At 44.4% G+C, this 26,113-nt stretch overlaps 2 protein-coding genes across 2 annotated transcripts; one reads left to right on the plus strand and one right to left on the minus strand.

The window, feature by feature from the left end:
* Window positions 1-712: 712 nt before the first annotated feature.
* Window positions 713-3,111, minus strand: LOC141442359 (uncharacterized). Its single transcript, XM_074107319.1, has 4 exons — window positions 2,651-3,111; window positions 1,644-1,743; window positions 1,405-1,551; window positions 713-1,220 (listed from the first exon to the last, which is right to left on the minus strand). The coding sequence occupies exons 1-4, from the start codon at window positions 2,905-2,907 to the stop codon at window positions 765-767; spliced, it is 960 nt and encodes a 319-aa protein (XP_073963420.1). The 5' UTR covers window positions 2,908-3,111; the 3' UTR covers window positions 713-764.
* A 6,396-nt stretch (window positions 3,112-9,507) lies between these two features.
* Window positions 9,508-25,699, plus strand: LOC141442396 (uncharacterized). The gene is made up of 15 exons (XM_074107369.1): window positions 9,508-9,607; window positions 11,254-11,347; window positions 12,747-12,841; window positions 14,511-14,685; window positions 14,887-14,979; window positions 15,193-16,357; window positions 16,559-16,644; window positions 17,394-17,507; window positions 17,592-17,720; window positions 18,366-18,507; window positions 18,939-19,183; window positions 19,328-19,460; window positions 19,706-19,796; window positions 20,578-20,726; window positions 21,084-25,699. The coding sequence occupies exons 1-15, from the start codon at window positions 9,593-9,595 to the stop codon at window positions 21,169-21,171; spliced, it is 2,814 nt and encodes a 937-aa protein (XP_073963470.1). The 5' UTR covers window positions 9,508-9,592; the 3' UTR covers window positions 21,172-25,699.
* Window positions 25,700-26,113: the final 414 nt, after the last annotated feature.

Genomic DNA, 26,113 nt, shown 5'->3' on the forward strand with positions numbered 1-26,113 from the left:
CAAAACATTTTTTGATTAAGTGAATATTTTCGGCGATATTCACTCAGAAAGTTCAAAAAATGTGTCCCCCCCTCTAACTTTTGAACCGCACCTCTAAAAAACATATAAAAAATCACGGAGGTTAAGCTTTATAGAAACTTTCTAGGAAAATCATTTTAACTTAATCAGTTGAGCAGTTTGTAAGTTTTTGTTAAAAATTATTTCTAAGGCAAAGTTAAGTTAAGGGAACTACGGAATCCTACACTGAGCAAGGCCCGACATGCTCTTGAGCGGTTTTTAGTATTTGATGTGATAGCGGCAACAGAAATACGTCATCAGTGAAAATTTCCGCTGTCTAGCTATCACGGTTCAATAAGATACAGTCATACAACCGGTGACAGACCACAGAACAATAAAAAAAAATGTTCTGTGTGACAGACAGACAGACGGACAGTGAAGTCTTAGTAATAGGGTCCCGTTTATACCCTTTGGGTACCTACGGAACCCCAAAAATCGGCTCCCAGGTTATCATAACATATGTCATAACGTTTCCTATCCTACATTTAAAAAGTTATAGAGCGGGAAATTCATGAAAAAAATATTCGTAAGCCGCACCGCATGTATGTTGAGTATAATGTTTTCCTAAAACCTATAATAGGTATGTCACTGTTTTAATATAATTTATAATAGGTATTTAGTAGTTGTTTAGATTAATAGATAAGGCAGTCTTCATTTTTTTTTATTCAATATAAGAAATACCCAGAGCAGAGTCCTTGTAACAAACATTAATCGCGTAAACAGGGCATTGAAGTTGATTTCGTCAAGGTTTCTTGTAATTGAGCTGACAGAGGTTTCCGTTCATTATAAAAAGCACTTATAAGTGCGGGACTGTGCCATTTGTACTTTAATTTTGGTGGACGCCATTTCATTTTGTGTCGCAATGGACCTGGGCAGATTTCGGATCCTTCCGCAGCAGCTATTGTGTTTCGAGATCCACGGAAAATAGAGTCATGGTAGTTTTGTTCGTGTCCTTCAGTTTCACGATCTTTGATTGAACGATTATTTTGCGTCAGGCTCATTTTCAGCTGGGTATTTTCATAGTGCAGCTTTATATTCATTCTCAACAACTTCAAATATTTTTTGCTTCCTTGCGACACTGTTGAGAACCGCAATATTTTTTCGAACAGATTGTCCATTACTCCTTTGTTGTCTTGAAGGAGAAGAATTATACTCTCATACGTCTGAAAAATTCAAAACCGTAGGTAGGCATCAATTCTAGTAGGCATAAATCTTACTTAGCAGCCCTATCTTATTAACAAACCAGTATTTTAAGAAATAATATACTAATTATTTGTATATTGCTGTGCCCTAACATGGTGAAAGTTGAACGTTTATACTTAAAGACTGAGTTTGAGTTTGAGTTACCTCTCGGGTCTCGGTCTTCAATCGTCGGATTTTTTTCTGTAAAGCCGACTTACTGGTCTTCAATTTCAAAAACTTTGCACAAATATTGCAAATTATTTCATCTTTAGCTAAAAGTTGATCTTGTAAAGAATCTATAATATCTTCATCCTGAAATTATGATAAATGGAAAGTCGGGATTCTGCTAAAAAATAATAATTAACTTAAGTACTTACAAAATAAATTTTATATGTTTAACGTACATTTGAATAATGTTGTACTGAGTAACAGTCAAATTCTTCTTTCTTAGACAGCCTTGCAATTTCTTCCACTAAATATTGTTTTTCTTTTGAATGAATATCTCTGGAATTATGAGATGACTGATTGATTCATTGTTAAAAAATATAAAAGTATTACAAACAATGTGTAGAGCAGTAAAATCTATTAAGTAAAGTCGTCGTTTTCAGCAGTAAGCTACAAAAAGCGGTAGTCTCTTTTCAATGTTATACCTACTGATAAACACAGACTAACGCTTGTAAATTGTTAACTTTGTTAACTTGTAAGTAGCTTCGAGAAATAGGCACAGGTCAATAAGACTACTTGTCTACTATATTTTACAAGTAAGCCCCACTGCTGCAAAATACTAATTAAAACCGGCCAAGAGCGTGTCAGACACGCCCAAAATAGGGTCCCGTAGCCATTACGAAAAAAAAAATATTTTGTCTAAGGATTTCGTATTTTATACGGAATCTTCCAAGTTTAGGTATATTTTATACCTTAGGCTGCTATTTACTGTTACACTTCTAATAATTCTCTAGCAAACGCGGCGCGGCACTTTAGCAAGTTGTTCTTCAAGAAAGGAGAGTAGGTATAATATTTTAGACTATCGCGGTCATTACTCATTTTATGAATTAAATTCGGGTTTTGTTTCGCGTACCTTGAAATATCGAGCTGCTCTAAAATCAAGGTACGCGGTACAAAACCCTAATTTAATTCATAAGGAGAGTAGGTAGGCCTCCTGCCTGTTTGCCACCGACGTGGTATAAAAAAAGGTACCAAACAATTTTTTAGGAATAGGTAAGTATAACGAGCATGCGAGTACCCTGCAGCTGAAAGTGTCGATAGGCTATGAAATGAAAATACTTATGTAGAATAGAATAGAATGTCAGGCGGGCAGCACGCTTTTTTGTATCAAAATAAAAAAAACCTTCCCAAGACTACGCAACCCTAAAAAGATCACACCTCTGTGATAGCAAGGCGAGTCAGTTACCGTTCGTCAACCAGCTGCTGGCGTAGGTTCCGGCTCGTCCGTTGCGCACCTTTCAGCTCTACGTATAATTTTTCTTTTTCACGAGCGAGTTTTCCTATAGCAACGTCCCTGCTTTCTACAGAATTTTTCAAAGAAACTACTGCCTGCTTCAGGGATTCTAATTCACTATACAATTTTGACGATTCTTCTGGATTACTTGAACTTTTCCTAGGGGACGAAGATCGTGATGAACTCTTTGATGTATGTCTAAAACTCATTCAGAACTCATCTATGAATGGGTATTCTCTCTTAAAATCTACGCAACACTTCATTAAATTCTTTAACAAATTACTGGAAATGTAACGATATTCTTACAAAGAAAAGCTACTTTAGTAAAATCTTAAAAAATATATAGTGATTAACGAAAATTTGGCTCATAGCCCGGCTGACATTGTCTTAATGAAATCTGATGAAATCGTAAATTGCCGCCCCAAGCTCGAAAACTGCTCGAAAAGTTTTTTTTTTTAATAAAACTGTACTGGATACACAATTGTAGTTTACCTGTGGCAGAATACCATAGACAAGGTCATTTTACGAGACAAGATGCCATTTTGGATCAATTCGGAAATGAAATGAGGACGTTTATTTATCTAATGTCTATTGGATGTTTACTTTCGATCCTCTCTTGTGATTGGTCTAAATTTTAACTTGTATATGTGTTTACTAAACTTGACCAATAGCTGCGCCTCATTGTACTTTTTTTTAACAATAGGTCATCTCGTATCCTAGATTGACATAAATTTATTTGTCAAAATACCGTATAAAAATATTGCCTCCGTTTAATTACTCCATTGTTTCTTTTAGTTTTTCCCGTGTCCCCTCAACATATTTTCATCCATTCTTCAGAGCCATATTGTGGAGCCCAGTAAATAGTGAAAGCAGCCAACCAACGCAACATCGCAGTGTGAATCGAGTAAGTCTCCGTTCGCATATTTAATGTTTCGTTGTTGACCTTATGCTACTGATGTTTCAATAGTTATATTGTGTAACGACGCCAAACACTCGCGGATGAACGATGCCAAATCGCGTTTCGCGTTCTATAAATATTAAAGCTCACAATAAAGGTATCCCCTGAACTGTCAAAATGTCCATTTATGAAATCGACTATGTGAATGTGAATATAGTGATCGCAAAGCGGTGGCGCAGCGGACGTCTCGTCGCCTTCCTCGCCTAATAGCCTCCTGTAAAAACTGTTCGCAGAGCGGGAGCGTGTCTTTGGGCTATCGTTGGCTACATGGTGAATAGCTGACGGCTGACGCTCAGCGTGCATACGGAAGCTCCTTCGGCGAAGGATGGTCGCCTCGTAGCGGCGGGAAGCGGGCAGCGAGCGGCGACAGCGCGAAGGCCGCGGCCGCTATGAGCGCGGCGGGCGAGGAGCCCGGCGCCGAGCCCGAGGGCGCCCAGTGCGGCGCGCTCGACGCCTCAACCAACACGCCCCCTCACACCCCACAGGTGGGTCATTTGTTGAGTATCTTGGTAAGGGGAAATATGGGCAGCTATTACTCTATACATTTTCCCCTGTTTCCTCCCTAATTAATTATACTAGGCCTATGGTCTGTTTCTTAATTCGAGATACTAAAATGATGTTTCATGTATAACCTGTTTTTTGCGTCTCATATTAAGTGATGTGCCGCAACCGGTTATCACCGAAAATTTTTGTAGGTACCTATGTTATATGTATAAAATATTAACAACAATATTTTGTGCAAACAAATGCCTATTTTTTTTTTCTATTTTTTTTTTGAGGTTTAAGTGCACTTGTGTGACTATGCCAGCCTCATTGAATGACTCGATGTCCACATTCATCAAACACTCCTATTGCAATGTCCAGATTATCTGGCTGCAAAGGAGTGCTTGATGAACCTGTAAATTCGTACTGCATCTTCCGACACCGGACAACTCAAAATAACAAACTGCACCATTGAACAGGTCCAAATCACTTAACCACCTCTCGCGGATATCCTTAGTCGACAAACCAACTAACCCTCCCATCCCCAACCCTCCTCCTCCTCCTCGACTTCACAAAATATTGGTTTCATTTTTATTTTTATTTTGTACTACAAAACTGTTTTTGTGAATAGCGAATAAATGATTAATATTCTTGAAATTTCCTAAATAACTGGTCACTCCTATCAAATATGTGTGGATGTCAGAAGGTCACGATGTCTCATGTTATCTTCATTTACGGGATTACCTAGTTTGAGTAATTGCGATTGGAATGTTTTGCATCACTCATTACTTGACATTAATAAACAAAATACAAATAACAATATGGGTGTACTGTGCAATTGTGCACGAATTGATTTACGAGGTACAATTTTTTGTATGATTGTAACGCTTTCAAGTAAAAATTACTAAATGAATTTTGAGGAAATATGGCAGTCATATGGGAAGCATTAAAAAGTTTGGATTTCTTTTCTTCTTCATCAGCGCGTATTCGCCCACCGTTGGGCATGTGTCTCTCCAATCTCTCTCCATCCAAATTGTTGGTTGTTCCTTCTTCTTGGTCTTCTAGCCCGGTTATGCCTGACGTCTCTCTAATATCATTGGACAAAACCGGCCAAGAGCGTGTCGGACACGCTCGAAATAGGGTTCCGTAGCCATTACAAAAAAAATAAGTAATATTTTCTCTAAGGATTTTGTATTTTATACGGAATCATCCATAGTTTAGGTATATTTTATACCTTAGGCTGCTATTTACTCTTAACCCTTTGACCGCCACGGTCGGTAAAACACGACAGTTGAAAAAAGTGCCATAGCGGCCATGTCGGCATTTCGTGGCGCATATTCGCACGTTCGATTTTATCGTTTTATCGTTTATCGCATCTACCATTCCTGTTTACCGATGTATGCTTTATTACTGTTATGGCACTCCAGGTCTATACCTTATCATGTCTTAAATGCAATGTTTAACTATGTGACTGTTTGTTGCCTTAATAAATTAAAAATTAAAATTAATGAAAATATGCACTAAGTTGAATATTTCGCAAAAAAATCACTGAATCGAAAAATCGTCTTAGCAAACCCCTAATGGTTTTAAAATCCAACGATACCCCACACTATAGGGTTGGATTAGGAAAAAAAAACACCCCACTTTACGTCTATGGGAGGTACCCTAAAAAATTTTTATTGTACCATTTTGTCGGCATAGCTTACATATAAGTATATCCGTGCAAAATTACAGCTTTCTAGCATTGATAGTCCCTGAGCAAAGCTGCGGACGGACAGACAGACATGGCGAAACTCTAAGGGTTCCGTTTTTACCATTTTGGCTCTGGAACCCTAAAAAGTCTTGTTTGCTTTGACTACTTGGACTGTTGGCCGCAGTGTGTGTGACTACATCCAGGGCAATTCTAGAGGTGTGATTAGGAACAACCATACCATAGTTAACTTTATTTAAGGCGCTGTACGTAGTGAAAACTACAATTTTAGAAACTATTTAAAATATACTTACACAATACTTACAACTGCAATTTTTTTATATGTATATTTTCAGTCTATTAGCTAGTTTTTGACTTCATCAAAAACACGATTGCTGACAAAAACCTCGATAGATTATTTTTTTGAAAAAGAGCCTTAATTTACACGTTAAACCAAATATTATGAAAACTATTATGAATATCAACACAAAATTTGCTTTATTAAATAGTTTTAGTAGATTTAGATTTATGCTTCATAGATTTTCAATAGGTTGAGTACATCAATCATACCAATTTATTTCGTCTTTGGCAAAATAAAACGGTTCTAGCGCGCGGCGGCGGCCAAGTATTTCCCAGTCGCCAGTACACGCGTGTACGTAGTCGACGACGGACCTGTGCACATTTTTCTAACGCGCTAGTACTACTTTTGAGAGCAAATAATATGGGTAATCGCAGTATTAAAAAAGTTAAGCGAAAGAGGAAACGCATAAGTGAACTCAGAGCACATATGAGAAGCATTAGAGTACCTAAACGGTAAGTACCTACCACACACTAATCGACCGGCCGGAGTCGGGCCGAGTCAGCAGGGATACTACGAAACTCCAAACTCAAAGTTCGTGTCGTGCGGTCCCTCTCGCTCTCGTACTAAATAGTATAAGTGTCAGAGGGACCGCAACCCACGATCTTCGAGTTTCGTAGCAGCCCTGCTGAGCGGATTTCACATTCGTACTACGACCGCAAGCTGGTTGGCGCGGGCCTCGGCTGCTCATGGAAGCGGACGGCTTCGTCCAGATTCTACCGCGACTGCCATACAAATTGTAGGCACGTTGTATAAACCTATACTACTCACGGCGAACATGCGGCGAACCTTGCGGCTACTATGAAACTCGAAACTCGAAGTTCGTATCGTACCATCCCTCTCGCTCTCGTATTAAATAGTATAAGTGTCAGAGGGACCGCAACCCACGATCTTCGAGTTTCGTAGCAGCCCTGCTGAGCGGATTTCACATTCGTACTACGACCGCAAGCTGGTTGGCGCGGGCCTCGGCTGCTCACGGACGCGGACGGCTTCGTCCAGATTCTACCGCGACTGCCATACAAATTGTAGGCACGTTGTATAACTACTCAACCTTGCGGCTACTACGAAACTCGAAACTCGAAGTTCGTAACGTACCGTCCCTCTCGCTCTCGTATTAAATAGTATAAGTGTCAGAGGGACCGCACGACACGAACTTCTAGTTTCGAGTTTCGTAGTAGCCCTGCTTGATCCCTTTGACAGTTTCACTGACATTTCTGATAGTAGATGCAACAGTTTCGATCTAAGTTTAGATTTTCTCACTTTTTTGCAGGCAAAGGTAATATCTTGCATTCAGCCAAGTTATTTAACATAAATTATTTTAATAAAATAAGATGGTTGCACTTGGTTGCATTAGTAAATTATTGACAAAAACATGTACTCCAACTGCAATCCGGCTGCAAAATGGGAGTTTGGATGCAGTTATTGCGCAGTTAGTACAACTGCACCAGCACTGGACCCGACTGTCAGAGGACTGCATTCCAACTGCCATTTTAGGCAGTCGGAGTGCAGTTCTTACGCAGTTCTGATGTAGTTCTGCCATTTTACAGCCGGATTGCAATTGGAATGCGGTCCGTGTGTACCAGACCGTACATTACGACGCCTACCGCCTACCTTATCAGCTTTACCTTCACGTAAATCAAGATTGGTTTTTTGGAATCTTTTTATATTTTTTATTTCCATTCCAATTTTTTTTTTCTCTTACGGTCATCCCGTAAAACCTAAATTGAAAATACAAACTGAAATATAGATGCACAGAAAAACCAGAAAAATAAGACCAGCACTGGGAATCGAACCCAGGTCCTCGGTATTCTGTACCGCGTGCTATACCGCTACACCACTGCCGGTCAACCACCACTACTGGTCACTGCTGGTGGACCAGCAGTGGTGTAGCGGTATAGCACGCGGTACGGAATACCGAGGACCTGGGTTCGATATCCAGTGCTGGTCTTATTTTTCTGGTTTTTCTGTGCATCTATATTTCAGTTTGTATTTTCAATTTTGAAATTAGTTTGTCTTTAATTTTTTCTCCCAAAATGTATCGTCTTTAAGTAAAAGTGAAATAAAGTGCCCGGTTGAAGTGTAGCCTTTAGAAATGGACTTGAAAAATGTATCAAAGAAAACGAAATTCAGATGTAGAATTATGAAAAGGAAACTAAAACTACTGAAATTAACAAAAATAGTAACTGGTATGACCAGATCCAAGGTCTCCATGTCACGTGTCGAGCACAGTGTATATTTGCTGTGTGGAGTGGTGAAAATCATCACCTCAAAACAGTAATCATACTTATAGATGATACATTTTGGGGAAAAAAATGAAAGACAAACTAATTTCATTTTATATGGACTGGTTACTACCCGAAATTGTTGATTCCCGTCGAGCTCGGGAATGCCACTAAGGGAAAAAGAATCTTCATGAAAAATAACTGTAGAACCTCCTCTGACTGAAGAAAAAGAACTTTCTTCTACATATATAGATATCTTTTCAAGAGACGAAAATAGCGAAAACATCGCTTCATGCTCCAGACAATCAACTTTGGAATCTCCTCTTACTGAAGATAAATAGCTTTCTCCTACATATGCATACTTCTCAAGTCATGAAAATAAGAAAAGCATCGTTTCATGCTCCAGACAATTTTGGAAGAGCTATAAATTTATTTAAAACTAATTGTTGCCGTCGACTGCGTCCGCGCGGAATCCGATTTAGAGCAATTTTTTATTTTATCCAAAAATATTTATTTTCCGTAACATAAAGTATCCCAAAATGTTGACCAGACTAATAAGCTATCTAACTAACTAATTTGGCTCAGGGACCCAAAGAGGGTCTTGGCCTCCGAAACAAGAGCATGCCATCTGTCATATCTATCTATCGACCTATTCAGTCTAAATGTCTATCCATTACCTACGTTACAAATCAAACTGTGGGCATGAAGAAGCATAAATAATTTGTTTATTACCAAGATTATTCATATTAAACGAAGATTTTCTTTATTAAACCAAAAAAATGTGTAATTATAATTTTAAGGAAAAATCCGGAATTCACATTAACCAGAATACGGATACAAACAGAATAAGGCCGTCAACGGGCTGCGTGACAGACGCGCGAGGCGCCCTGCATTCGCCTCCACCGCGTCGTCTGCTTCACCCCCTCAAATACCGAAAATTCTTCTATAAGCGCGCCTTAACTAATCTACGCATCTAATTCCTTTAAAGAAGTAATTCTTGTGTATTCATTTATTTCGGCTATCTCAGAAACGCTCTAACGATTTCTATGAAAGTTACACGAGGGTTTTAGTAAGTGTTGCAAGTTGTGACAGATAACGGCGAGCGTTGCGCCCCGCCCCCCCGAGCCCGGGCGGCGGCGCGGCCGGCAAGTGGCGCTGCGAGGCGTGCACCTACGAGAACTTCATGCAGTCCAGGAAGGTACGTCCACTGCATCTGGTCGAGGACCAGGCACTCCGTATGTACTCTATGGTAGCCTAAGGCCCCTCCTCACCTAATGGTGCGGTATTTTATACGCTCATCCATCATCATCTTCATGTCAGAGGTGGTTCCCACTTGTCGGATGTCGGGCTCCGATGTTCCAGTGGCAGAACATTTTATATGAAGTTACTAGCTTTTGCCCGCGGCTTTGCCCGTGTGGAATTCAGTTATCGCACGCAGTTCCCTCGGGAACAGTGGCTTATTAAAAGTAGCCAATATCACTCTCTGGCCCATAAAACTAACTCTATGCCAAAAATCACGTAGAGCCGTCGCTCCGTTTCGACACGAAAGATGATTTATTGAATCAGGCGTTACTTTGCGGAGGTCCATATCAATGAACTAAAATAATTTCCTTGCTCACCCGCGACCTTACGATAGCTAAGCTTATGCAAAATATGCGTGTTCATGCAGTTCCTCCACCTCCACACTGTAAGAACACACACAAATCACACAAACCCATCTATCACCACCACCACACTACACTGACGCGTTTCGAACTCAAACAGTCAACACTCAAAACAGTTGTTTGAGTGACAAGTTAAAACGGTGGTTGTGGTTCGTTAGTCTATCAACTGGTAGCATGGTGTACGGTTGTGTCACTCTGAAGATGAGCTCTGTTTGAGTTCGAAACGCGTCAGTGTAGTGTGGTGGTGGTGATAGATGGGTTTGTGTGATTTGTGTGTGTTCTTACAGTGTGGAGGTGGAGGAACTGCATGAACACGCATATTTTGCATAAGCTTAGCTATCGTAAGGTCGCGGGTGAGCAAGGAAATTATTTTAGTTCACGAAAGATGAACAAACATACAAACACACATTTTCGTATTTGTAATATAAGTATGGATTCACACTTGCCCGACACGATTTTCTATAGAAATGACTGGCATCCGACACCCGACAAGTGGGAACGGGCTCTCAGCCGTAGGACGTCCACTGTTGGACAAAGGCCTCCCGCATATACCTCCACTTGTTTCGGTTGGTAGCGGCCAGCAGGGCTACTACGAAACTCGAAGTTCGTATCGTACCATTCTTCTCGCTCTCGTATTAAATAGTATGTATGTATGTAAACTCTTTATTGTACAAAAGAAAATTAACAAAACACAATAATAGTAGAAGTGTCAGAGGGACCGCACGACACGAACTTCGAGTTTCTAGTTTCGTAGTAGCCGTGCTGTATCCACTGTGAGTCCGCGACTTTAACTGGGTAGGTCATTGTCTATCTCATGCGGGAACGTCCTGCGCTGCGCTTGCCTGTCGCGGGTCGCGGTCTCTCGAGAACTTTACGCCAACGCTAAGGTGGGTCTACGCTAGACGAACCGAGCACGAGCGAAGCACGAGCCGAACACAATTCGTCTAATGTGGACCTGTAAGTCGGTGCGAGTGTTTCGTTCGTGCTCGGCTGCGTTCCGCCAGTTGTCGGTTTTTTGATGAACACAAAGGGATTTGCTTCGCGCTCGCAGTGCGCTCGTGGACGTGTCCACACTTGACGCCGGGAACGGCTCCGCTCGTGCTTCGCTCGTGCTCGGTTCGTCTAGCGTAGACTCACCTCTAAGTTTATGCATTGCAATGGCGTCTCGGTCGTGTTGCAGTGCACGATGTGCCGGTCGGGCAAGCCGCTGCCGCTGCTGGGGGAGGACATCTTGCGGCTGCAGGACGGCGCCAGCGCGCTGCCGCACGACGCCGGTGAGTGCTGCTGCTGCTGCTGTTTCATCATCATCGCCCCAGTCCCACTCCCGCACTGCTGGCCACAATGCTTGGGCCCAGAGCGGATTGGGTATTTCACATACGCCAATGAATGTCTTCGCTGGTTTGTGCGGTGCTCATGATGTTTTCCTTCACCGTAAAGCTCGTAATAATTTCAAATGTAACTTGACAGTTTCACACGTTCTCAGCTTGAGAGGCAATGGACCAAACCGTTAGGCTGCCACGGCTGACGGCTGACGGCTTACATAAAATGAAAAGAAAATGTGTTTACATAACTTAAATTACCCAGAGAGATGAGGACATCAGAATCTGATCTGATCGACTTTGCTCTCTGAGCGAACCGCTTTTGTTAAATGATCCTAGACGAAATTTAAATGTTGTACTTAATGTTTTCAATTTCGATTAGCTTGAACTATTTCGTTTCATTTGCACATCAAATTTATTCATAGCAAACAGAAATTGGCTCAAGATGACTTCGTCCACAGTACCATTTCGTCACCTTTTTAAATCGTCTACAGTGTCATGTCGTCAGCCTACAATGCCTAACTCGTCCACTTTATGATATCGTCCATATCCCATTTTGTCTACATTCCTATTTCGATCACGGTGTCAACTCGTCCACTTTTTTTTGTAGACCATAGTACTACTTGGTCAGCAGTGCCAACTCGTCCACGTTTAGCAGACGTTGTCTCACAGATATAATCAATTTAAGCGTTTAAAATAGCAAAATATCCCGAGAGTAATTTGCAAAAAAAACCCGTTTTCAATAATCATTTATAGAACATTTATATTAGTCAGGATAATGAACTATGCAATAATGTTGACCAGTTGGCACTGTAGGCGAAATAAGACTGTTGACGAGTTGGTACTGTGGCCCACGTAAGAAAGCGGACAAGACAGGAAAGTGACGATGTGAGAGTGTTGGGGAATCAGAACAGTAGACTGTATGAGAATGAGTACGATTTAAGAAGGTGACAAAATGGGACTGTGGACGTCATCCTGAGCCTAGAAATGAACTGCAGTGTTGTTGATGCTTATTGTTTTGAGAAGTTTGCTTTTGGGCTTTTTCACAACAAACTCAGAATCTAAAGCACAATTGGTTCCCGTGGTTTAAAAAAATGTCCCAATCAAAAATGACAGTTTTGTGACGTTTTTTTCATATATCTACTCGGTGTGGGCGTCACAAAATTGACTCATGAAATTTATTTGTAAGAAAAAATTAGACATTTTGAAAGAGAAGGTACATGCTTTTTTGAAAACACCCTTTTATAAGTTTTAGTTAATTTGCAATGTACGCAGTGTACATTTCAAATATTGTGAGGCAAATGTCGTTGGGTTGTTGTGTTGTGGTGAGTGTGTGTGTGTGTGTCTGTTGCAGAGGCGGAGGCGGTGGCGGAGCGCCTGAAGCCGCTGCGCATCTCGTCGCCCGGCGGGCAGGCCGGCGCCTCCTGCGCCAACAAGTGGCCCTGCCCCGTTAGTACACCCTGCCTTACATACTGTTATATTGGACACCATAGTCTAAGATCAGTTTAAGAACGACCTTCACCGAGCTGCTTAATGGATGAAACGTATTTTATATGAAACTAGCTTTTACCCGCGGCTTCGCACGCTTAAACTATTCGGTCTGGTAGTTGCAATTGAGAGTTTCGGGATTTTACAAAATTCCTCTGGAAATTTCCAAAATTTATATCGTAGTCTTCATTGAGGTTGTGTTGTGAATAGTTAACTAATTTTTCCCTATCCAAATTCAAATTCAAATCATTTATTCAGTAAATAGGCCGCAATGGGCACTTTTATACGTCATTTTTTTATCTACCAGCGCTTTCGGAAAGACCATCATTGTCAGAAAGTATTTTTTTCAAAATAAAATAATTACAAATAAAATACTTAAAAAGTACAGTATACAATTAAAAAAGAAATTACAAAATAATAATAATATTACAGGGATGTATGGGGTCCCTTAGTTCCAAAACTATCCCGTGGGAATATCGGGATAAAAAGTAGCGTATGTGTTATTCCAGACGTCCAGCTACCTACATACCAAATTTCATGACTCTAAGCTCAGCGGTTATTATTTCAAGATTTTATCCCTATCCCGTGGGAATATCGAGGTAAAAAATAGCCTATGTGTTATTCTAGAGGTCCAGCCACCTACATACCAAATTTCATGGCTCTAAGCCCAGGTTATTATTTCGAGATTTTATCCCTAGCTATCCCGTTGAAATATCGGGTCAAAAAGTCACTTATGTGTTATTCCAGACGTCCAGCTACCTACATACCAAATTTCATGACTCTAAGCCCAGCGGTTATTATTTCGAGATTTTATCCCTATCCCGTGGGAATATTGGGATAAAAAGTAGCCTTTGTGTTATTCCAGAGGTCCAGCTACCTACATACTAATTTTCATGGCTCTAAGCCCAGCGGTTGTTATTTCAAGATTTTATCCCTATCCCGTGGGAAAATCGGGATAAAAAGTAGCCTATGTTTTAATCCAGGTTATAAAGTAACTTTTCGTTAAATTTCATCCAAATCTGTCCAGCCGTTTCAGCGTGAAGTAGTCGCAAACATACTCACTCACTCACACAAACTTTCACATTTATAATATTAGTAGGATTTAATATGTCAATAAATAGGTTGTCTAAAAAATCTCATTCCAGGATATGATTAATTAATAATTAAAAAAAAATTAACGGTTTAGTTAATTGACAAATTCCATACCAATCGAAAGTGTGAAGTCGATAGAATATGCAAACGTTAGGTAACCTATTTTTTTCCCGTCACAAGTCTCGGGTAGGCAAGTATAAACAGGTAAATCGATACTAGTATCGATTAGTTATCGAAGTTACTAGTAACTTGCACCGGTCTGGTTAATGAATGAAAGTTAAATTAAAATAAAGATTATTTCATTACGAACACGGTGGTATAGGGTTGTCTGCGAAAAATCAGTCCTGAATTCCGGTTGTCGAATTTTAAAAAGTGAAATATTGCTGCGAGTGAATATGTGCGACTGAGAGGTCCTAACCAACCATCTCAGTGCAGCTTTTCGGGTTTTAATCGTTTATTTTGTACCTATTACTTTTTGAGAACAATTTTGCTGAGATCAACGTGTTCAGTAGCATTAAGACGTAATGTTTTCTGGCAGACTTGCACGTACGAGAACTGGCCGCGGTCGCTGAAGTGCGCAATGTGCGGCGCGCCGGCCGCGCCCGCGCCCGCGCCCGCTCCCGCTCCCGCCTCCGCGCCCGCGCCAACGCCCCCCGCCGCGCCCGACGCGCGCCCGCCCGCGGCCCCCGCGCCGCCCGCGCCCCTCCCTATAGGTCCTATCACCTTATTTCAACTAAAATAACACAGCTCTTATGGCTGAAATCTCGTAAGCTGAAAATGTTTGAGAGAAACATACGCATGTACCCGGCCGGAACGGCGATTATCCGACTTGTGTCACAGACGGCGACGCTGGCGCTCGGCTTTCTACTTCCTCGCTCATTAATCTGCAATAATGTACTATTGTGTTGCCGCAGGTATAAACGACATCTGCAACAGCCAGAACGCGTCGTCGGCTGACGCCAAGCGCCGCAACAACCCCGACTGGCTGTGGCTGCAGGCTTGCATAGGTCAGTACATACTACCGGTACTACTACTGGTAGTTAACTGGTAGAACTAGTTCTAAATATCTTTTTCACCCCACCTTTTTAAGCGTCTCGTGCCTTGAAACCCTCGGTTACGCTCCGGATTCTTCTTTTGAACCATTGCTCGAGTTTCAATATACGAGTGACCACTCGCGCCAAACTTTGCATAGTAAATAAATATTTTACTTGGTGATGCAGGCGTGGTGGAGGGCGACCGGTCGCGAGTGGAGGCGTACCTGGCGGGAGGCGGCAACCCGGCGCGCGCGTTGGCGCCGCACGAGGCCGCGCTGCTGGACCGGGCCTCGGCCTTCGACGCGGGACACACGCTCGTGCACCTGGCCATCAGGTACCACCTGCCAGGCGGCACCCGGCGCGCGCGTTGGCGCCGCACGAGGCCGCGCTGCTGGACCGGGCCTCGGCCTTCGACGCGGGACACACGCTCGTGCACCTGGCCATCAGGTACCACCTGCCAGGCGGCACCCGGCGCGCGCGTTGGCGCCGCACGAGGCCGCGCTGCTGGACCGGGCCTCGGCCTTCGACGCGGGACACACGCTCGTGCACCTGGCCATCAGGTACCACCTGCCAGGCGGCACCCGGCGCGCGCGTTGGCGCCGCACGAGGCCGCGCTGCTGGACCGGGCCTCGGCCTTCGACGCGGGACACACGCTCGTGCACCTGGCCATCAGGTACCACCTGCCAGGCGGCACCCGGCGCGCGCGTTGGCGCCGCACGAGGCCGCGCTGCTGGACCGGGCCTCGGCCTTCGACGCGGGACACACGCTCGTGCACCTGGCCATCAGGTACCACCTGCCAGGCGGCACCCGGCGCGCGCGTTGGCGCCGCACGAGGCCGCGCTGCTGGACCGGGCCTCGGCCTTCGACGCGGGACACACGCTCGTGCACCTGGCCATCAGGTACCACCTGCCAGGCGGCACCCGGCGCGCGCGTTGGCGCCGCACGAGGCCGCGCTGCTGGACCGGGCCTCGGCCTTCGACGCGGGACACACGCTCGTGCACCTGGCCATCAGGTACCACCTGCCAGGCGGCACCCGGCGCGCGCGTTGGCGCCGCACGAGGCCGCGCTGCTGGACCGGGCCTCGGCCTTCGACGCGGGACACACGCTCGTGCACCTGGCCATCAGGTACCACCTGCCAGGCGGCACCCGGCGCGCGCGTTGGCGCCGCACGAGGCCGCGCTGCTGGACCGGGCCTCGGCCTTCGACGCGGGACACACGCTTGTGCACCTGGCCATCAGGTACCACCTGCCAGGCGGCACCCGGCGCGCGCGTTGGCGCCGCACGAGGCCGCGCTGCTGGACCGGGCCTCGGCCTTCGACGCGGGACACACGCTCGTGCACCTGGCCATCAGGTACCACCTGCCAGGCGGCACCCGGCGCGCGCGTTGGCGCCGCACGAGGCCGCGCTGCTGGACCGGGCCTCGGCCTTCGACGCGGGACACACGCTTGTGCACCTGGCCAGCAAATATATATTGTGAATGAGCCATATCAGTTTGATCGTTGTGGTACTGGTACTGGTACTATATATAACGCAACGTGTTCGTGTGTCGCAGGTTCCAGCGCGAGGACATCCTGGCGACGCTGCTGGCGCGCATCTCGGGCGGCGGGCCCGGCCTCAAGCGCTCGCCCTCTTACATCGGTCAGTGTCCGCTGCCTACCACCTCCGTGGCTCCGTCCAGTCGGACCAAACAGACCCTGACAGTCTTTTCTCGCCTCCTACCTCCCTTTGCACTGTCGTCTCATTCTTTACATAACTCTCAATCAAATGTATTATATCGCTAAAACTGGACTTTTTAGTTGGTAGATTATTTTTTAATGACACTAAGACGATGATCAACTTTAGCGTGGTAGATCACATATGTATTTGGGTGACGGTAGTCTCAATGGAGGGTAAAGGACCCCGGACCTAAAGTATGGAAAATGACTTTTAATCAGGACTTTGAAATCTATAACATATCCAAATCTCAGGGTATTTAACTGAAACCACATTTTCCATACTTTAGGTACAAAACACAGATAGTTCAGAAGTCAATCTCCATACAAGTGCGCTTGAGCAACGCACACATAGACACTGCTCACGGACACGATATCTCGGACCGGTTTGGACCAGTGCGAGCGCGAGTGCCATTTGTTGAGACACGCGTCTGTGACTATCTGTGCAATAATGGAGCAACAAAAAAAAAGTTATTACACCTGTTCAGTAGACGGTTGTTTAAATTAAATAATCGTGAATTTCGTCAAAAACGAAGTCGTCGCAAGATATTTTCTGTGACAAATTTATAACATAACAATGACATTAAAATTAAAATATTTTAGTAATTAATTTATATTTCCATTGTTCCCGTTTAATTCAAGTCCGAATGTTGAATGTATGTGGGTTGTGCGCAGCGCCGGACGTGGCGGCGGCCATCCGGCGGCACGTGGCCGCGAGCATCCGGTACAAGAAGGGCGCCTTCCCGTGCCGCTACCTCAACGAGGTCTGCACCTTCGCGCTGCCCGCAGGTAACAGCACCCGGCACCCCCAACAACGGTCAGCATGGCGCCACGCGGGTTGTGGTTGTTATATGGTCGGTCGGTGTGTTGCAGAGATCGAGGAGCTGCCGGTGGCCATCCAGGAGCAGCTGTTCTCGGAGCTGCTGGACCGCGACGCGCAGCACACGCTGGAGGCCGAGCCGCCGCTCATCAACTGGAGCCTCGAGCTGTGCGAGCGCCTCGGTCAGTGCCGGCCTGCCATACACCGCACACACACCGCACCTGACCTAAGTTTTTTCTAGTTTCCGACGAGAACATGCGCTAACCAGTTGCTTTTAAGACCACTTGCTATTTAGTCCAGCTGTTTTTTTAGATGAAGTGTTACTAACCTGTCCAGTAGAGTAAAGCGAGGCAGCGGAGCTATCCACCAATAGAACTGCATGAAAAATTCGCTCCTCATAAGTGGACAGGGAGTCGGTAACTAGCTTATAAAAATATACTTAACCGGGAAGCGGAGCGAGGACGCGGAGCGAGGAAGAGGTGCGGAGAAACGAGCGCGAGCACGGAAGTGAGGAAGCTCTATGGTGGCGGATTTGCAGTGTTGGCTGCCCGAGGCCCAAGCCGCGTATTAAGTATCAGCCGCCTCTTTCTCAGCATTGTTATCATCATACTGACTTTATGTCTCAATTTACCGCCCTTAATATCTGGCCGCCATAGGCCCGGGTCTACTGGGCCTTAGGGCAAATCCGCCACTTAGCTCCATAAATGGAAAAACAGTCTGTATCTCCGGCTCGCATAACTTTCTCGCGCCTTGTCCACGCCTATGGTGTGCGGCTCCGCTCCGTTCCGCTGTATCGGACAGGCTGTGATTGTCGTGCGCGCGTGCAGGGTCGCGGCTGCACGCGCTGTGGAACCGGTCGGCCGGCGACTGCCTGCTGGACGCGGTGTCGCAGTGCGCGTACGGCGTGTTCGACCGGCGCGGCGCGCTGCGGCAGGCGCTCGCCGACTCGCTGCTCGCCGCCGGAGACAGGTGACAGAGACACCACGCTGGTCAACATTAATAACGATTTTCGAAAAATTATGCATGCGACTCTTTAGTCAAAATACCACAAACGGGACTTATCACGCTAAAACACACGAGTAATATTTACCTCGACGTTTCGACCACATTACAGTGGCCGTGGTCACGAGTAGGCCACGACGACGGAGACGGCGGAGACGAGTGGTCTGTCCGAAGTCGCGAGGCATATCAGGACACCCAAGGATGTCGTTCCCTTCCAAACACCGGGTGTTTATACGGTTGATTGTAGTCGTGGTAGTTCCTATATCGGACAGACGAAAAGAACAATAGCCTAGGGGATCAAGGAACATATTGCAGCTGTTAAAAATCGGCAAGCGAGCGAGTCAGCCATAGCTAAACATGAATTGTAGTTACTGGTCTCGTGGTGCGGTCACGTTCAGGTTCTACTCGCGCTGGGCGGCGTGGGAGCGGCTGCAGGCGGCGCGGCTGCAGTTCGCGCTGGAGGAGAGCCAGCTGCGGGCCGACTGGGCGCGGCTGGTGGCGGGCGCCGCGCGCAAGGGCACGCCGCTGAGGCAGCTGCACGTGTTCGCGCTGGCGCACGTGGCCAGGCGCCCCATCCTCGTCTACGGCGTCGACGTCGTCAACTCCTTCCGCGGGGAGGCGCTCGGCTACGCGCGCTTCCAGGGTGAGCCACACGACTATAATGCTACGGACACACCACGATAACGCGAATGTTCGCTTTATCGTGATGTATGTAGCCAAATATTCGCAAATACCTAAGCGAGTATATGAACTACAAATGAAATTAAGCTTGTTTTATGTGGTTTAGGCATTTACCTACCGCTGCTGTGGGATCCGGCGCTGTGCTCCAAGTCGCCGCTGTGCGTGGGCTACACGCGCGGACACTTCTGCGCGCTGGTGCCGGTCGAGCCCTACTGCCGCCGCCACGCCTACATCTGCAGGTAACTGCTGCCAGCCTGAGGGCTGCCACATGCGCATTGTGCCCTGCCCAGGCCACTGGCCGCTGCCAGGAACTGCCTGGCTGCCAGACGCGATTACTCTGACCCTCTGTCCAGGCTACTGGCTGTTCATGCGGAGCTGAAACGGAGAGCGGAGTGTTCACGTGACTTTCAGCTCCGCTCCAGTTATCTGTTTTAAAGACCTCTTCTAGTGGCTATCGCTAAGTCGGTTGCGTGAACTGTTGCAGGGAGGAGCAGGAGAGCGAGGAGAGCTGCTTCCTGCCGCTGACCGACTGCGAGGGCAAGCTGCTGCCCGTGCACTTCCTGTCCGTCGACGAGGTAATGCGCCCAGCAGCTGCACGCTTCCTGTGTCAGCGTCAGTTGGAACACGTCCCGTCCGCTGTTGAACAAAAGCCTCCCCCTTAGGACGCCACAGTGAATGATTGCCACCTACTTTTACCGGTTGTACGCAACTAGGGATATCGTCGTGTCATCTGGCGGGAGGCCTGCTAATGTTGCGTCTTCGGGTTCTCGGTTGCTACTCGATATCGACACACTTTTCAGTAGCGTGACGCGAACAAAATAGACACTGCCTTGAAGCACGGAAAACAAAAAGGGGGAATGAAAAATGTGGAAATGGGGGTCACTCACATAGTATGACTTTATACCCAAGTGCTGAATAAGATACTTCTACAATATAACATGGTCTATAATTCGCGTTTATATGACTTCATGCAACACAATAGCCATATAATAGGAACCACATTGCTTTTACTCGACTGCCTGGCATGTCATAAGTCAACTGTATAAGTTACTGTTACTCGAGTAAAAAGTCATATGAGCATCTATTAAACGTGTCTTATTCAGCAATTTCTTATACGACTGTTAAGTCATGACACGAAGCCGAATAAACGTGTACTCGGCATCATAATATGACTGTTATGCTGAATAACTAAAATGCTGGCTTTATGTGACAGGTTCTGTATAATTTGCGTTTACATGACTTTTATACAATTTATTGGCTGAATAAGCTGAATCTTATATGAGTATTTTGGTAGTTGGGGTTGTACTGTCGCTCGTACCGTACTGGATCTGAGCGGTGTGAGTCGGCGTGTTGCAGATGGGCGACTCTGAGGGCGTGGTGCGGCGCTGGCTGTCGGCGTGCGTGACGGGCGGCGGGCTGCTGTGCGCGCGGCAGACGCTGCACCAGCGGCCGCTGCTGGTCGCGCAGCTGCTGGAGGAGTGGCTCAACCACTACCGGCGCCTGGCGTGCGTACACACACACACACATTTAAAATCATTTTTTTTTCCAAGTTTTAATAAGTTGCTGACAACTTCAAAGTAAACTTCATCAATTGAAACTTTTTTTAAGTGGTGCTTAAATTTTGCGCTTTAAACAAATCGTTCTCATATTACACCGAACATCGGTGATCAGGTTGACATAAAATTAGAAAGTACTTCCGTACTGTTACATTATGATTTACTGTACCTATTTGTATTTAAAGACGTTTAGAAAGTAATTTACACAAATGGAATCAAATGCAATCATCATCATCATCATCCTTTATTATAACGCGACTTTACTCAATGAGCGGCCACTTCAACGTCAATCGTTTGGTGTTACAGGCAGCAGGCGCGCGGGCCGCTGCCGCCGCCGCCGCGGCTGCAGCCCGCCGCGGACTTCTCCAGCGACCCCGACACCGACGAGGAGTAACAACACAATGTACAGGCGGGACGGGGGGAACTTTGATCTATTTCCGTTACATTTTGTTTACAAAGCTTAAAGTGTCTATGAATAACGCGAAAATCTGTTGTAAATTTTCTTATTCGGATTATTAGTCGATGCGCTTTTCAACTTTATTGATTAGTTGTTACAATTTTTATCAAGGGTGCGACTTGTCAGTTGCAAGTCGAATTAATTCAGATGATTCACTTGTCAAGAAGATCTCCAAGATCTTCAATTTGATGTCGTACGGATGGAATGCACCTGTTGCAGTGTCCTTGCAACTGAAAGTTTGCCGATACTTATACAGTTACCATTACAATCAACTGTTCACAAATGACCAGTTAACCGTTTTGGTGAATGTCTAGCCGTTTTCAAAAATATGTCTATTTGATTATAGACATCCATGCACTTGTTTCTGAAATCCGCTGTACACAATATACGTGATATAGCATAATTTTATGTGAACGGGTGGCTTACTGGTGTGTTTGAAAAATAAAATCGAATCTAAACGTAATTGTAGCAATAGCTTCATGCTAGTAAGCCACCCATTTTTTCATAAGAGCACACGTTTCGTACAAAACAGTTTCATTCACTACCTTACTTATTATGTAATTAAATTCAAATTGCAACAGTGATTTAATACTTAGTACAATCATAATGTAAAGCGGGACGCTCTCGTTAACATATTATTAATACCCTTTTAATGAGAAACGTGTGTATTTAATTGTTGATAGTTGTTATGGTCTACGCAGCTAGCTGTAGCAATCTGCGACTTGCACAGTTGCCGCTATCCGCCAGAATGTTGCTATGTATGGTCGAGATATTCTTTTGGGGCTAGTCGCAACAGTCCCATCTCAGGACTACCAGGGCCGGTCCCGTTGGCACATGGCCACTTTTAGTAGTTAAATGGTAAAGAACAGGGGTGTGGGGAAATGGCACGAGTGTTGAAGCTCAATTCTACTCTAACTCCGCCTAGAAAAGACACTTCAGATGAAGATGTGACCCGTCGTTGGCCAAATATAGAAAAAAAAACATGAATGAAGTTGTTAAAAGTCATGTATGGTTATTTTTTGCTTTATTAGTAAACCTTTTTTTCGTGGCTAGTTGCGGAAGCCACGTGCGACGCTTATTATATAGAAATACGGGTTAAAGATGATAGTTTGATAGTACAGACTACACCAATGTACTCTAAAGGCTGATCGAGAAAAACTAAAATAAATGATTATTGCAACGGTGCAAAATTACACGCGTGTATTCCAAGTGAACCACGTCTTTAGGCGACTCTATTTACTGTTGGCAGCACTCACAGAGCTGCAATAATATTAATATTAATAAATTTTATGTTGGTGAGGCAGTGGTAGACTTAATTTCATTTGCGAATAATTAAACTACCAAATAATCGCTTTATAAGTGAGCTACGTCTCTGAGAGTGAGACAGCGGCCTGCCCAGGGGTCCCGTGGCTAAAGTAGGACTTTTTATAGAAACTGACTCGAATGCCCCGCCACGGGACGAACGTGAGGCTACGTGCGCACTATGCGGTTAACCACACGGTTTTAGCACGCCGCCCCACTTCAAAATATCGCTTGACACGGTTAGTCGTATGGTGCGTACGTAGCCTAAGCAAGTGACCGTTATAAGCCAATAGGCGTAAATCTTACGTTGCTAAGAATCTGCCGACGTGAGGAAAGAAATAACTTCATTATTTCATAGCATAATTGTTTTAAGTTAGCTAAATATGCATAGGGAGAAAGGGACGCAAAATGTTGGTTAAAGTAGTTTTGATATTTAACATTACCTATAATTTAACAGTACCTAATAGAAAGTAATTTCTATAGCGTTTTATCAACAAATTAATGGAATGTTTCCGACGAAATAGTCGTCATTAACCATTGGATAGGAAAGCTGTAAAAATTAAAGCTGTTCGGAACTTTAAAATGTATAAAATCAAGTTGTTGAATCTTAATAACTGACTCTTCTGGAGTTCTGCTTATGCCGAATCCATTCTGGATTCCACTGCCTGCCTTTTAAATAACCCGCAAATTTATAGAGAATCAGAGAAAAGGGATGCCGCATGAAGAGAGACACTAGTGATGAAAAAGACTCACAATTACAAGTTTGCCTTTTCGACAAATGAGGATGCTTGGCCACTATACCATAAAAATTACAAGTGCTACATCTCGACGTAATGGTTAACTTTCATTTAAAAAAAAAGTGACAATTATGTGGAATTGTAGCATTTGTTTGTAACTTTTGTGGTATAGGTTGCTGTCTCGATGCTTGAGTACTCTTCAGCTAGCGTCGTAAAATAATTCATATAAAGTAAAATAATTAATAAAGCAAATTTAGACGTTTGATAGAACCAGATGTATTTTATTATAGAAAAGTTTAAATTACATTGTACAGAGAATATAAACTTTAACGTGTCGTTTCGGATTCGTATATGTAAATAAGATATTTTTTTGCGAGACGATTGTATAAGTTTAGACATGCTTTCACCGAGTACAACTACTCGTCCGCGAGCGCCGACAGACGGACCGCAGTCTAACTGCAACAGAACTTTCGAACTGAGCAGTTTCCTGGATAAAAAAATATATTCGTGTTAGTCTGTCAGTTACTAGAAAATGCTGGACACTTATTTTTTTCTTTTGCCAATTAAATGAAAAAAAAAATACAATATTGAAGCGCGTCAAAGCTAGTGAGTGGGAGCCCGTAAGACCCTGGTTTCTCTGACCACTCGCCGCCCGTACGTACGGCCGGTAAATAGTGTCACCCATGTTTGCTATCACCTAGCAAATGATCGACAGGCTGCAAGAACCGTATTTTTCCCTTAAAACTTTACCTAATCTGTTGCCATGTGATGGCAGTCCGAGGGTAGCTCAAAGCGAGCTGGGGCTCGTTCATCCTCCGTAGTCTCGTGCGAAACAATCTATGATAGGGCAACTGCTACTCAGTATCTGTTCGGTAGGCCGCTTATTGTTTTTATTTAATTGTATATGTATTTTTACATTTTCAGTGTGATCTTCAATAAAGGTTGTTTTGTTTTTGAAGTGTCGGCTGCTTCGTAGTCGTTTGTCGTACACTGTGTAGGTTTCAAAAATGACGTTTAGGACTCTGCATCTAAATTGCTTTCGTGGGCTGACGGGAGTTAGGTAACACGCAGTTGATTAGAAAGCTCCTAGAATACTTCGCCTCTAGTGTCTATAATCAGGAAAATCGCCTGCCACTCGAATCTGTAGCAATGTATACCTACAGTTGATATAGATTCGTGCGTCTGTCATTAGAAAAGTGGTAACATCATGGTGCTTATAAAACGTCTGTCCTGCGTGAGGGATGCGATGCCGGCATACGTTAGAATGAGAAAAATGTAGTTATATCTCACTCTGACGTGTTTCGGGACGCCTTAAGCTGCGCATCCGCCGGAGATGTACAGGGCAGCGGATCGGTGTGCGAGGACAAAGCTACTAACAGAATTACTTCATTTTCCTAGCTCCATGAAGTCCGTCTGATTCTCATAGGGCGTATCTCGAAACCGTAAGAGATAGCTGTAATTTACACGTAATGGTGTTTCTATTGGCGCTACGACAGCAAATTATAAAAGGAAAATAAAATTTGCATGTAACTATAATAAAAATAAAATCAGAGGGCGTATGTCCGACTCGCACTTTGGGCTTTTGCCTCGCACTCCACTCCCCGCATTTCGGCGGAGCCACAGCCTCCGGTTGGGCCTACTGTGGCTAAAATACCACAAACGGGACTTATCACGCTAAACACACAAGTAATATTCACCTCGACGTTTCGACAACATTACAGTGGCCGTGGCCACGAGTAGACCCGATGACGAGCTTACCTACTCGTGACCACTAGCGTGATAGGTAAGTCCCGTTGGCGGTATTTTAATTAGTACGCAATGTTTGGTAGGGCAGTGCGAAATATTTCCTTGAGCTCTATGTTACTTTTAGAGTACCTATTATTTTTGTTCAAAATACTCACAATAGAAAGATATTTAAGATTCGCACTGGCTTACATGGCAGTTGTTTGATTTGGAGAGAATAGTATTTGTAATTGGATGGCTTGTACGAGTGGCTTGTACCGTCGCTATGCTAGTTCCCTTTTTAACAAATCTATTAAGAAATGAAACTAGTATTAGCGAAAAGATTAACTACAGTACTGGCTGCTCGTTAGACCTTTTGTATTGTCGCATTGTTGGCTCTAGCGCTCCTCGACTACGTACTAGCTGGGATACTTCCAAATTGACAGCGTCATGTTTATAATTGTACATAGCAGAAGGCCTGGCGCACTAGCGTTCATCGCGGAGATAAAGCACTTGTCCCTTTCGTATTGCTGTGGTGAGAGAGAGACCGGTGCCTATGTCCGTGGCAAGTGTGCTGTAGACAGCAGTCCTTTCATGTGGACGTCGGCAGGCTACTATTATTTCTAACAATACACGTTTAAATCAAATTATGTATATTACTAATTTTAATCAATAAAGCACTTATTTTATGATGCTGTTCGATATTTTGTTGTTTCATTAACCCCTGATTCCCTTACAATTTTAAATATGATACTAATTTAATGCCGGAATCCGAAGGAAGAGTATCGGGACCTATTTTTATACACCCAAGTTGAGAAACTGCAATACTGCGATGCAGGATGTTGGAGTATCTACAGTTGATCACTAGATGGCGTAAGGTGTCGCTACACCGGCTTTCTCTCACTTGTGATAAAATGAAAAGTTACAAAGTGTCTGAAATCTGATTTCATGAAGTGGAAAGAAAGAGAACAGATAAGTCAGCACAGATAAATCCACAGGATAAGTAACTTATGCTATATACCTCACGGGAACAAGGGGAAATTGAAAAAGTATTCAATGCATTTACAGGTTGTAATTGCGATGCCGAATTTAATTTCATCAATATCGGTTTTGTGTGT

Source organism: Choristoneura fumiferana, chromosome 25, assembly GCF_025370935.1.
Source record: "Choristoneura fumiferana chromosome 25, NRCan_CFum_1, whole genome shotgun sequence".
In the NCBI taxonomy this organism is placed as follows: domain Eukaryota; kingdom Metazoa; phylum Arthropoda; class Insecta; order Lepidoptera; family Tortricidae; genus Choristoneura; species Choristoneura fumiferana.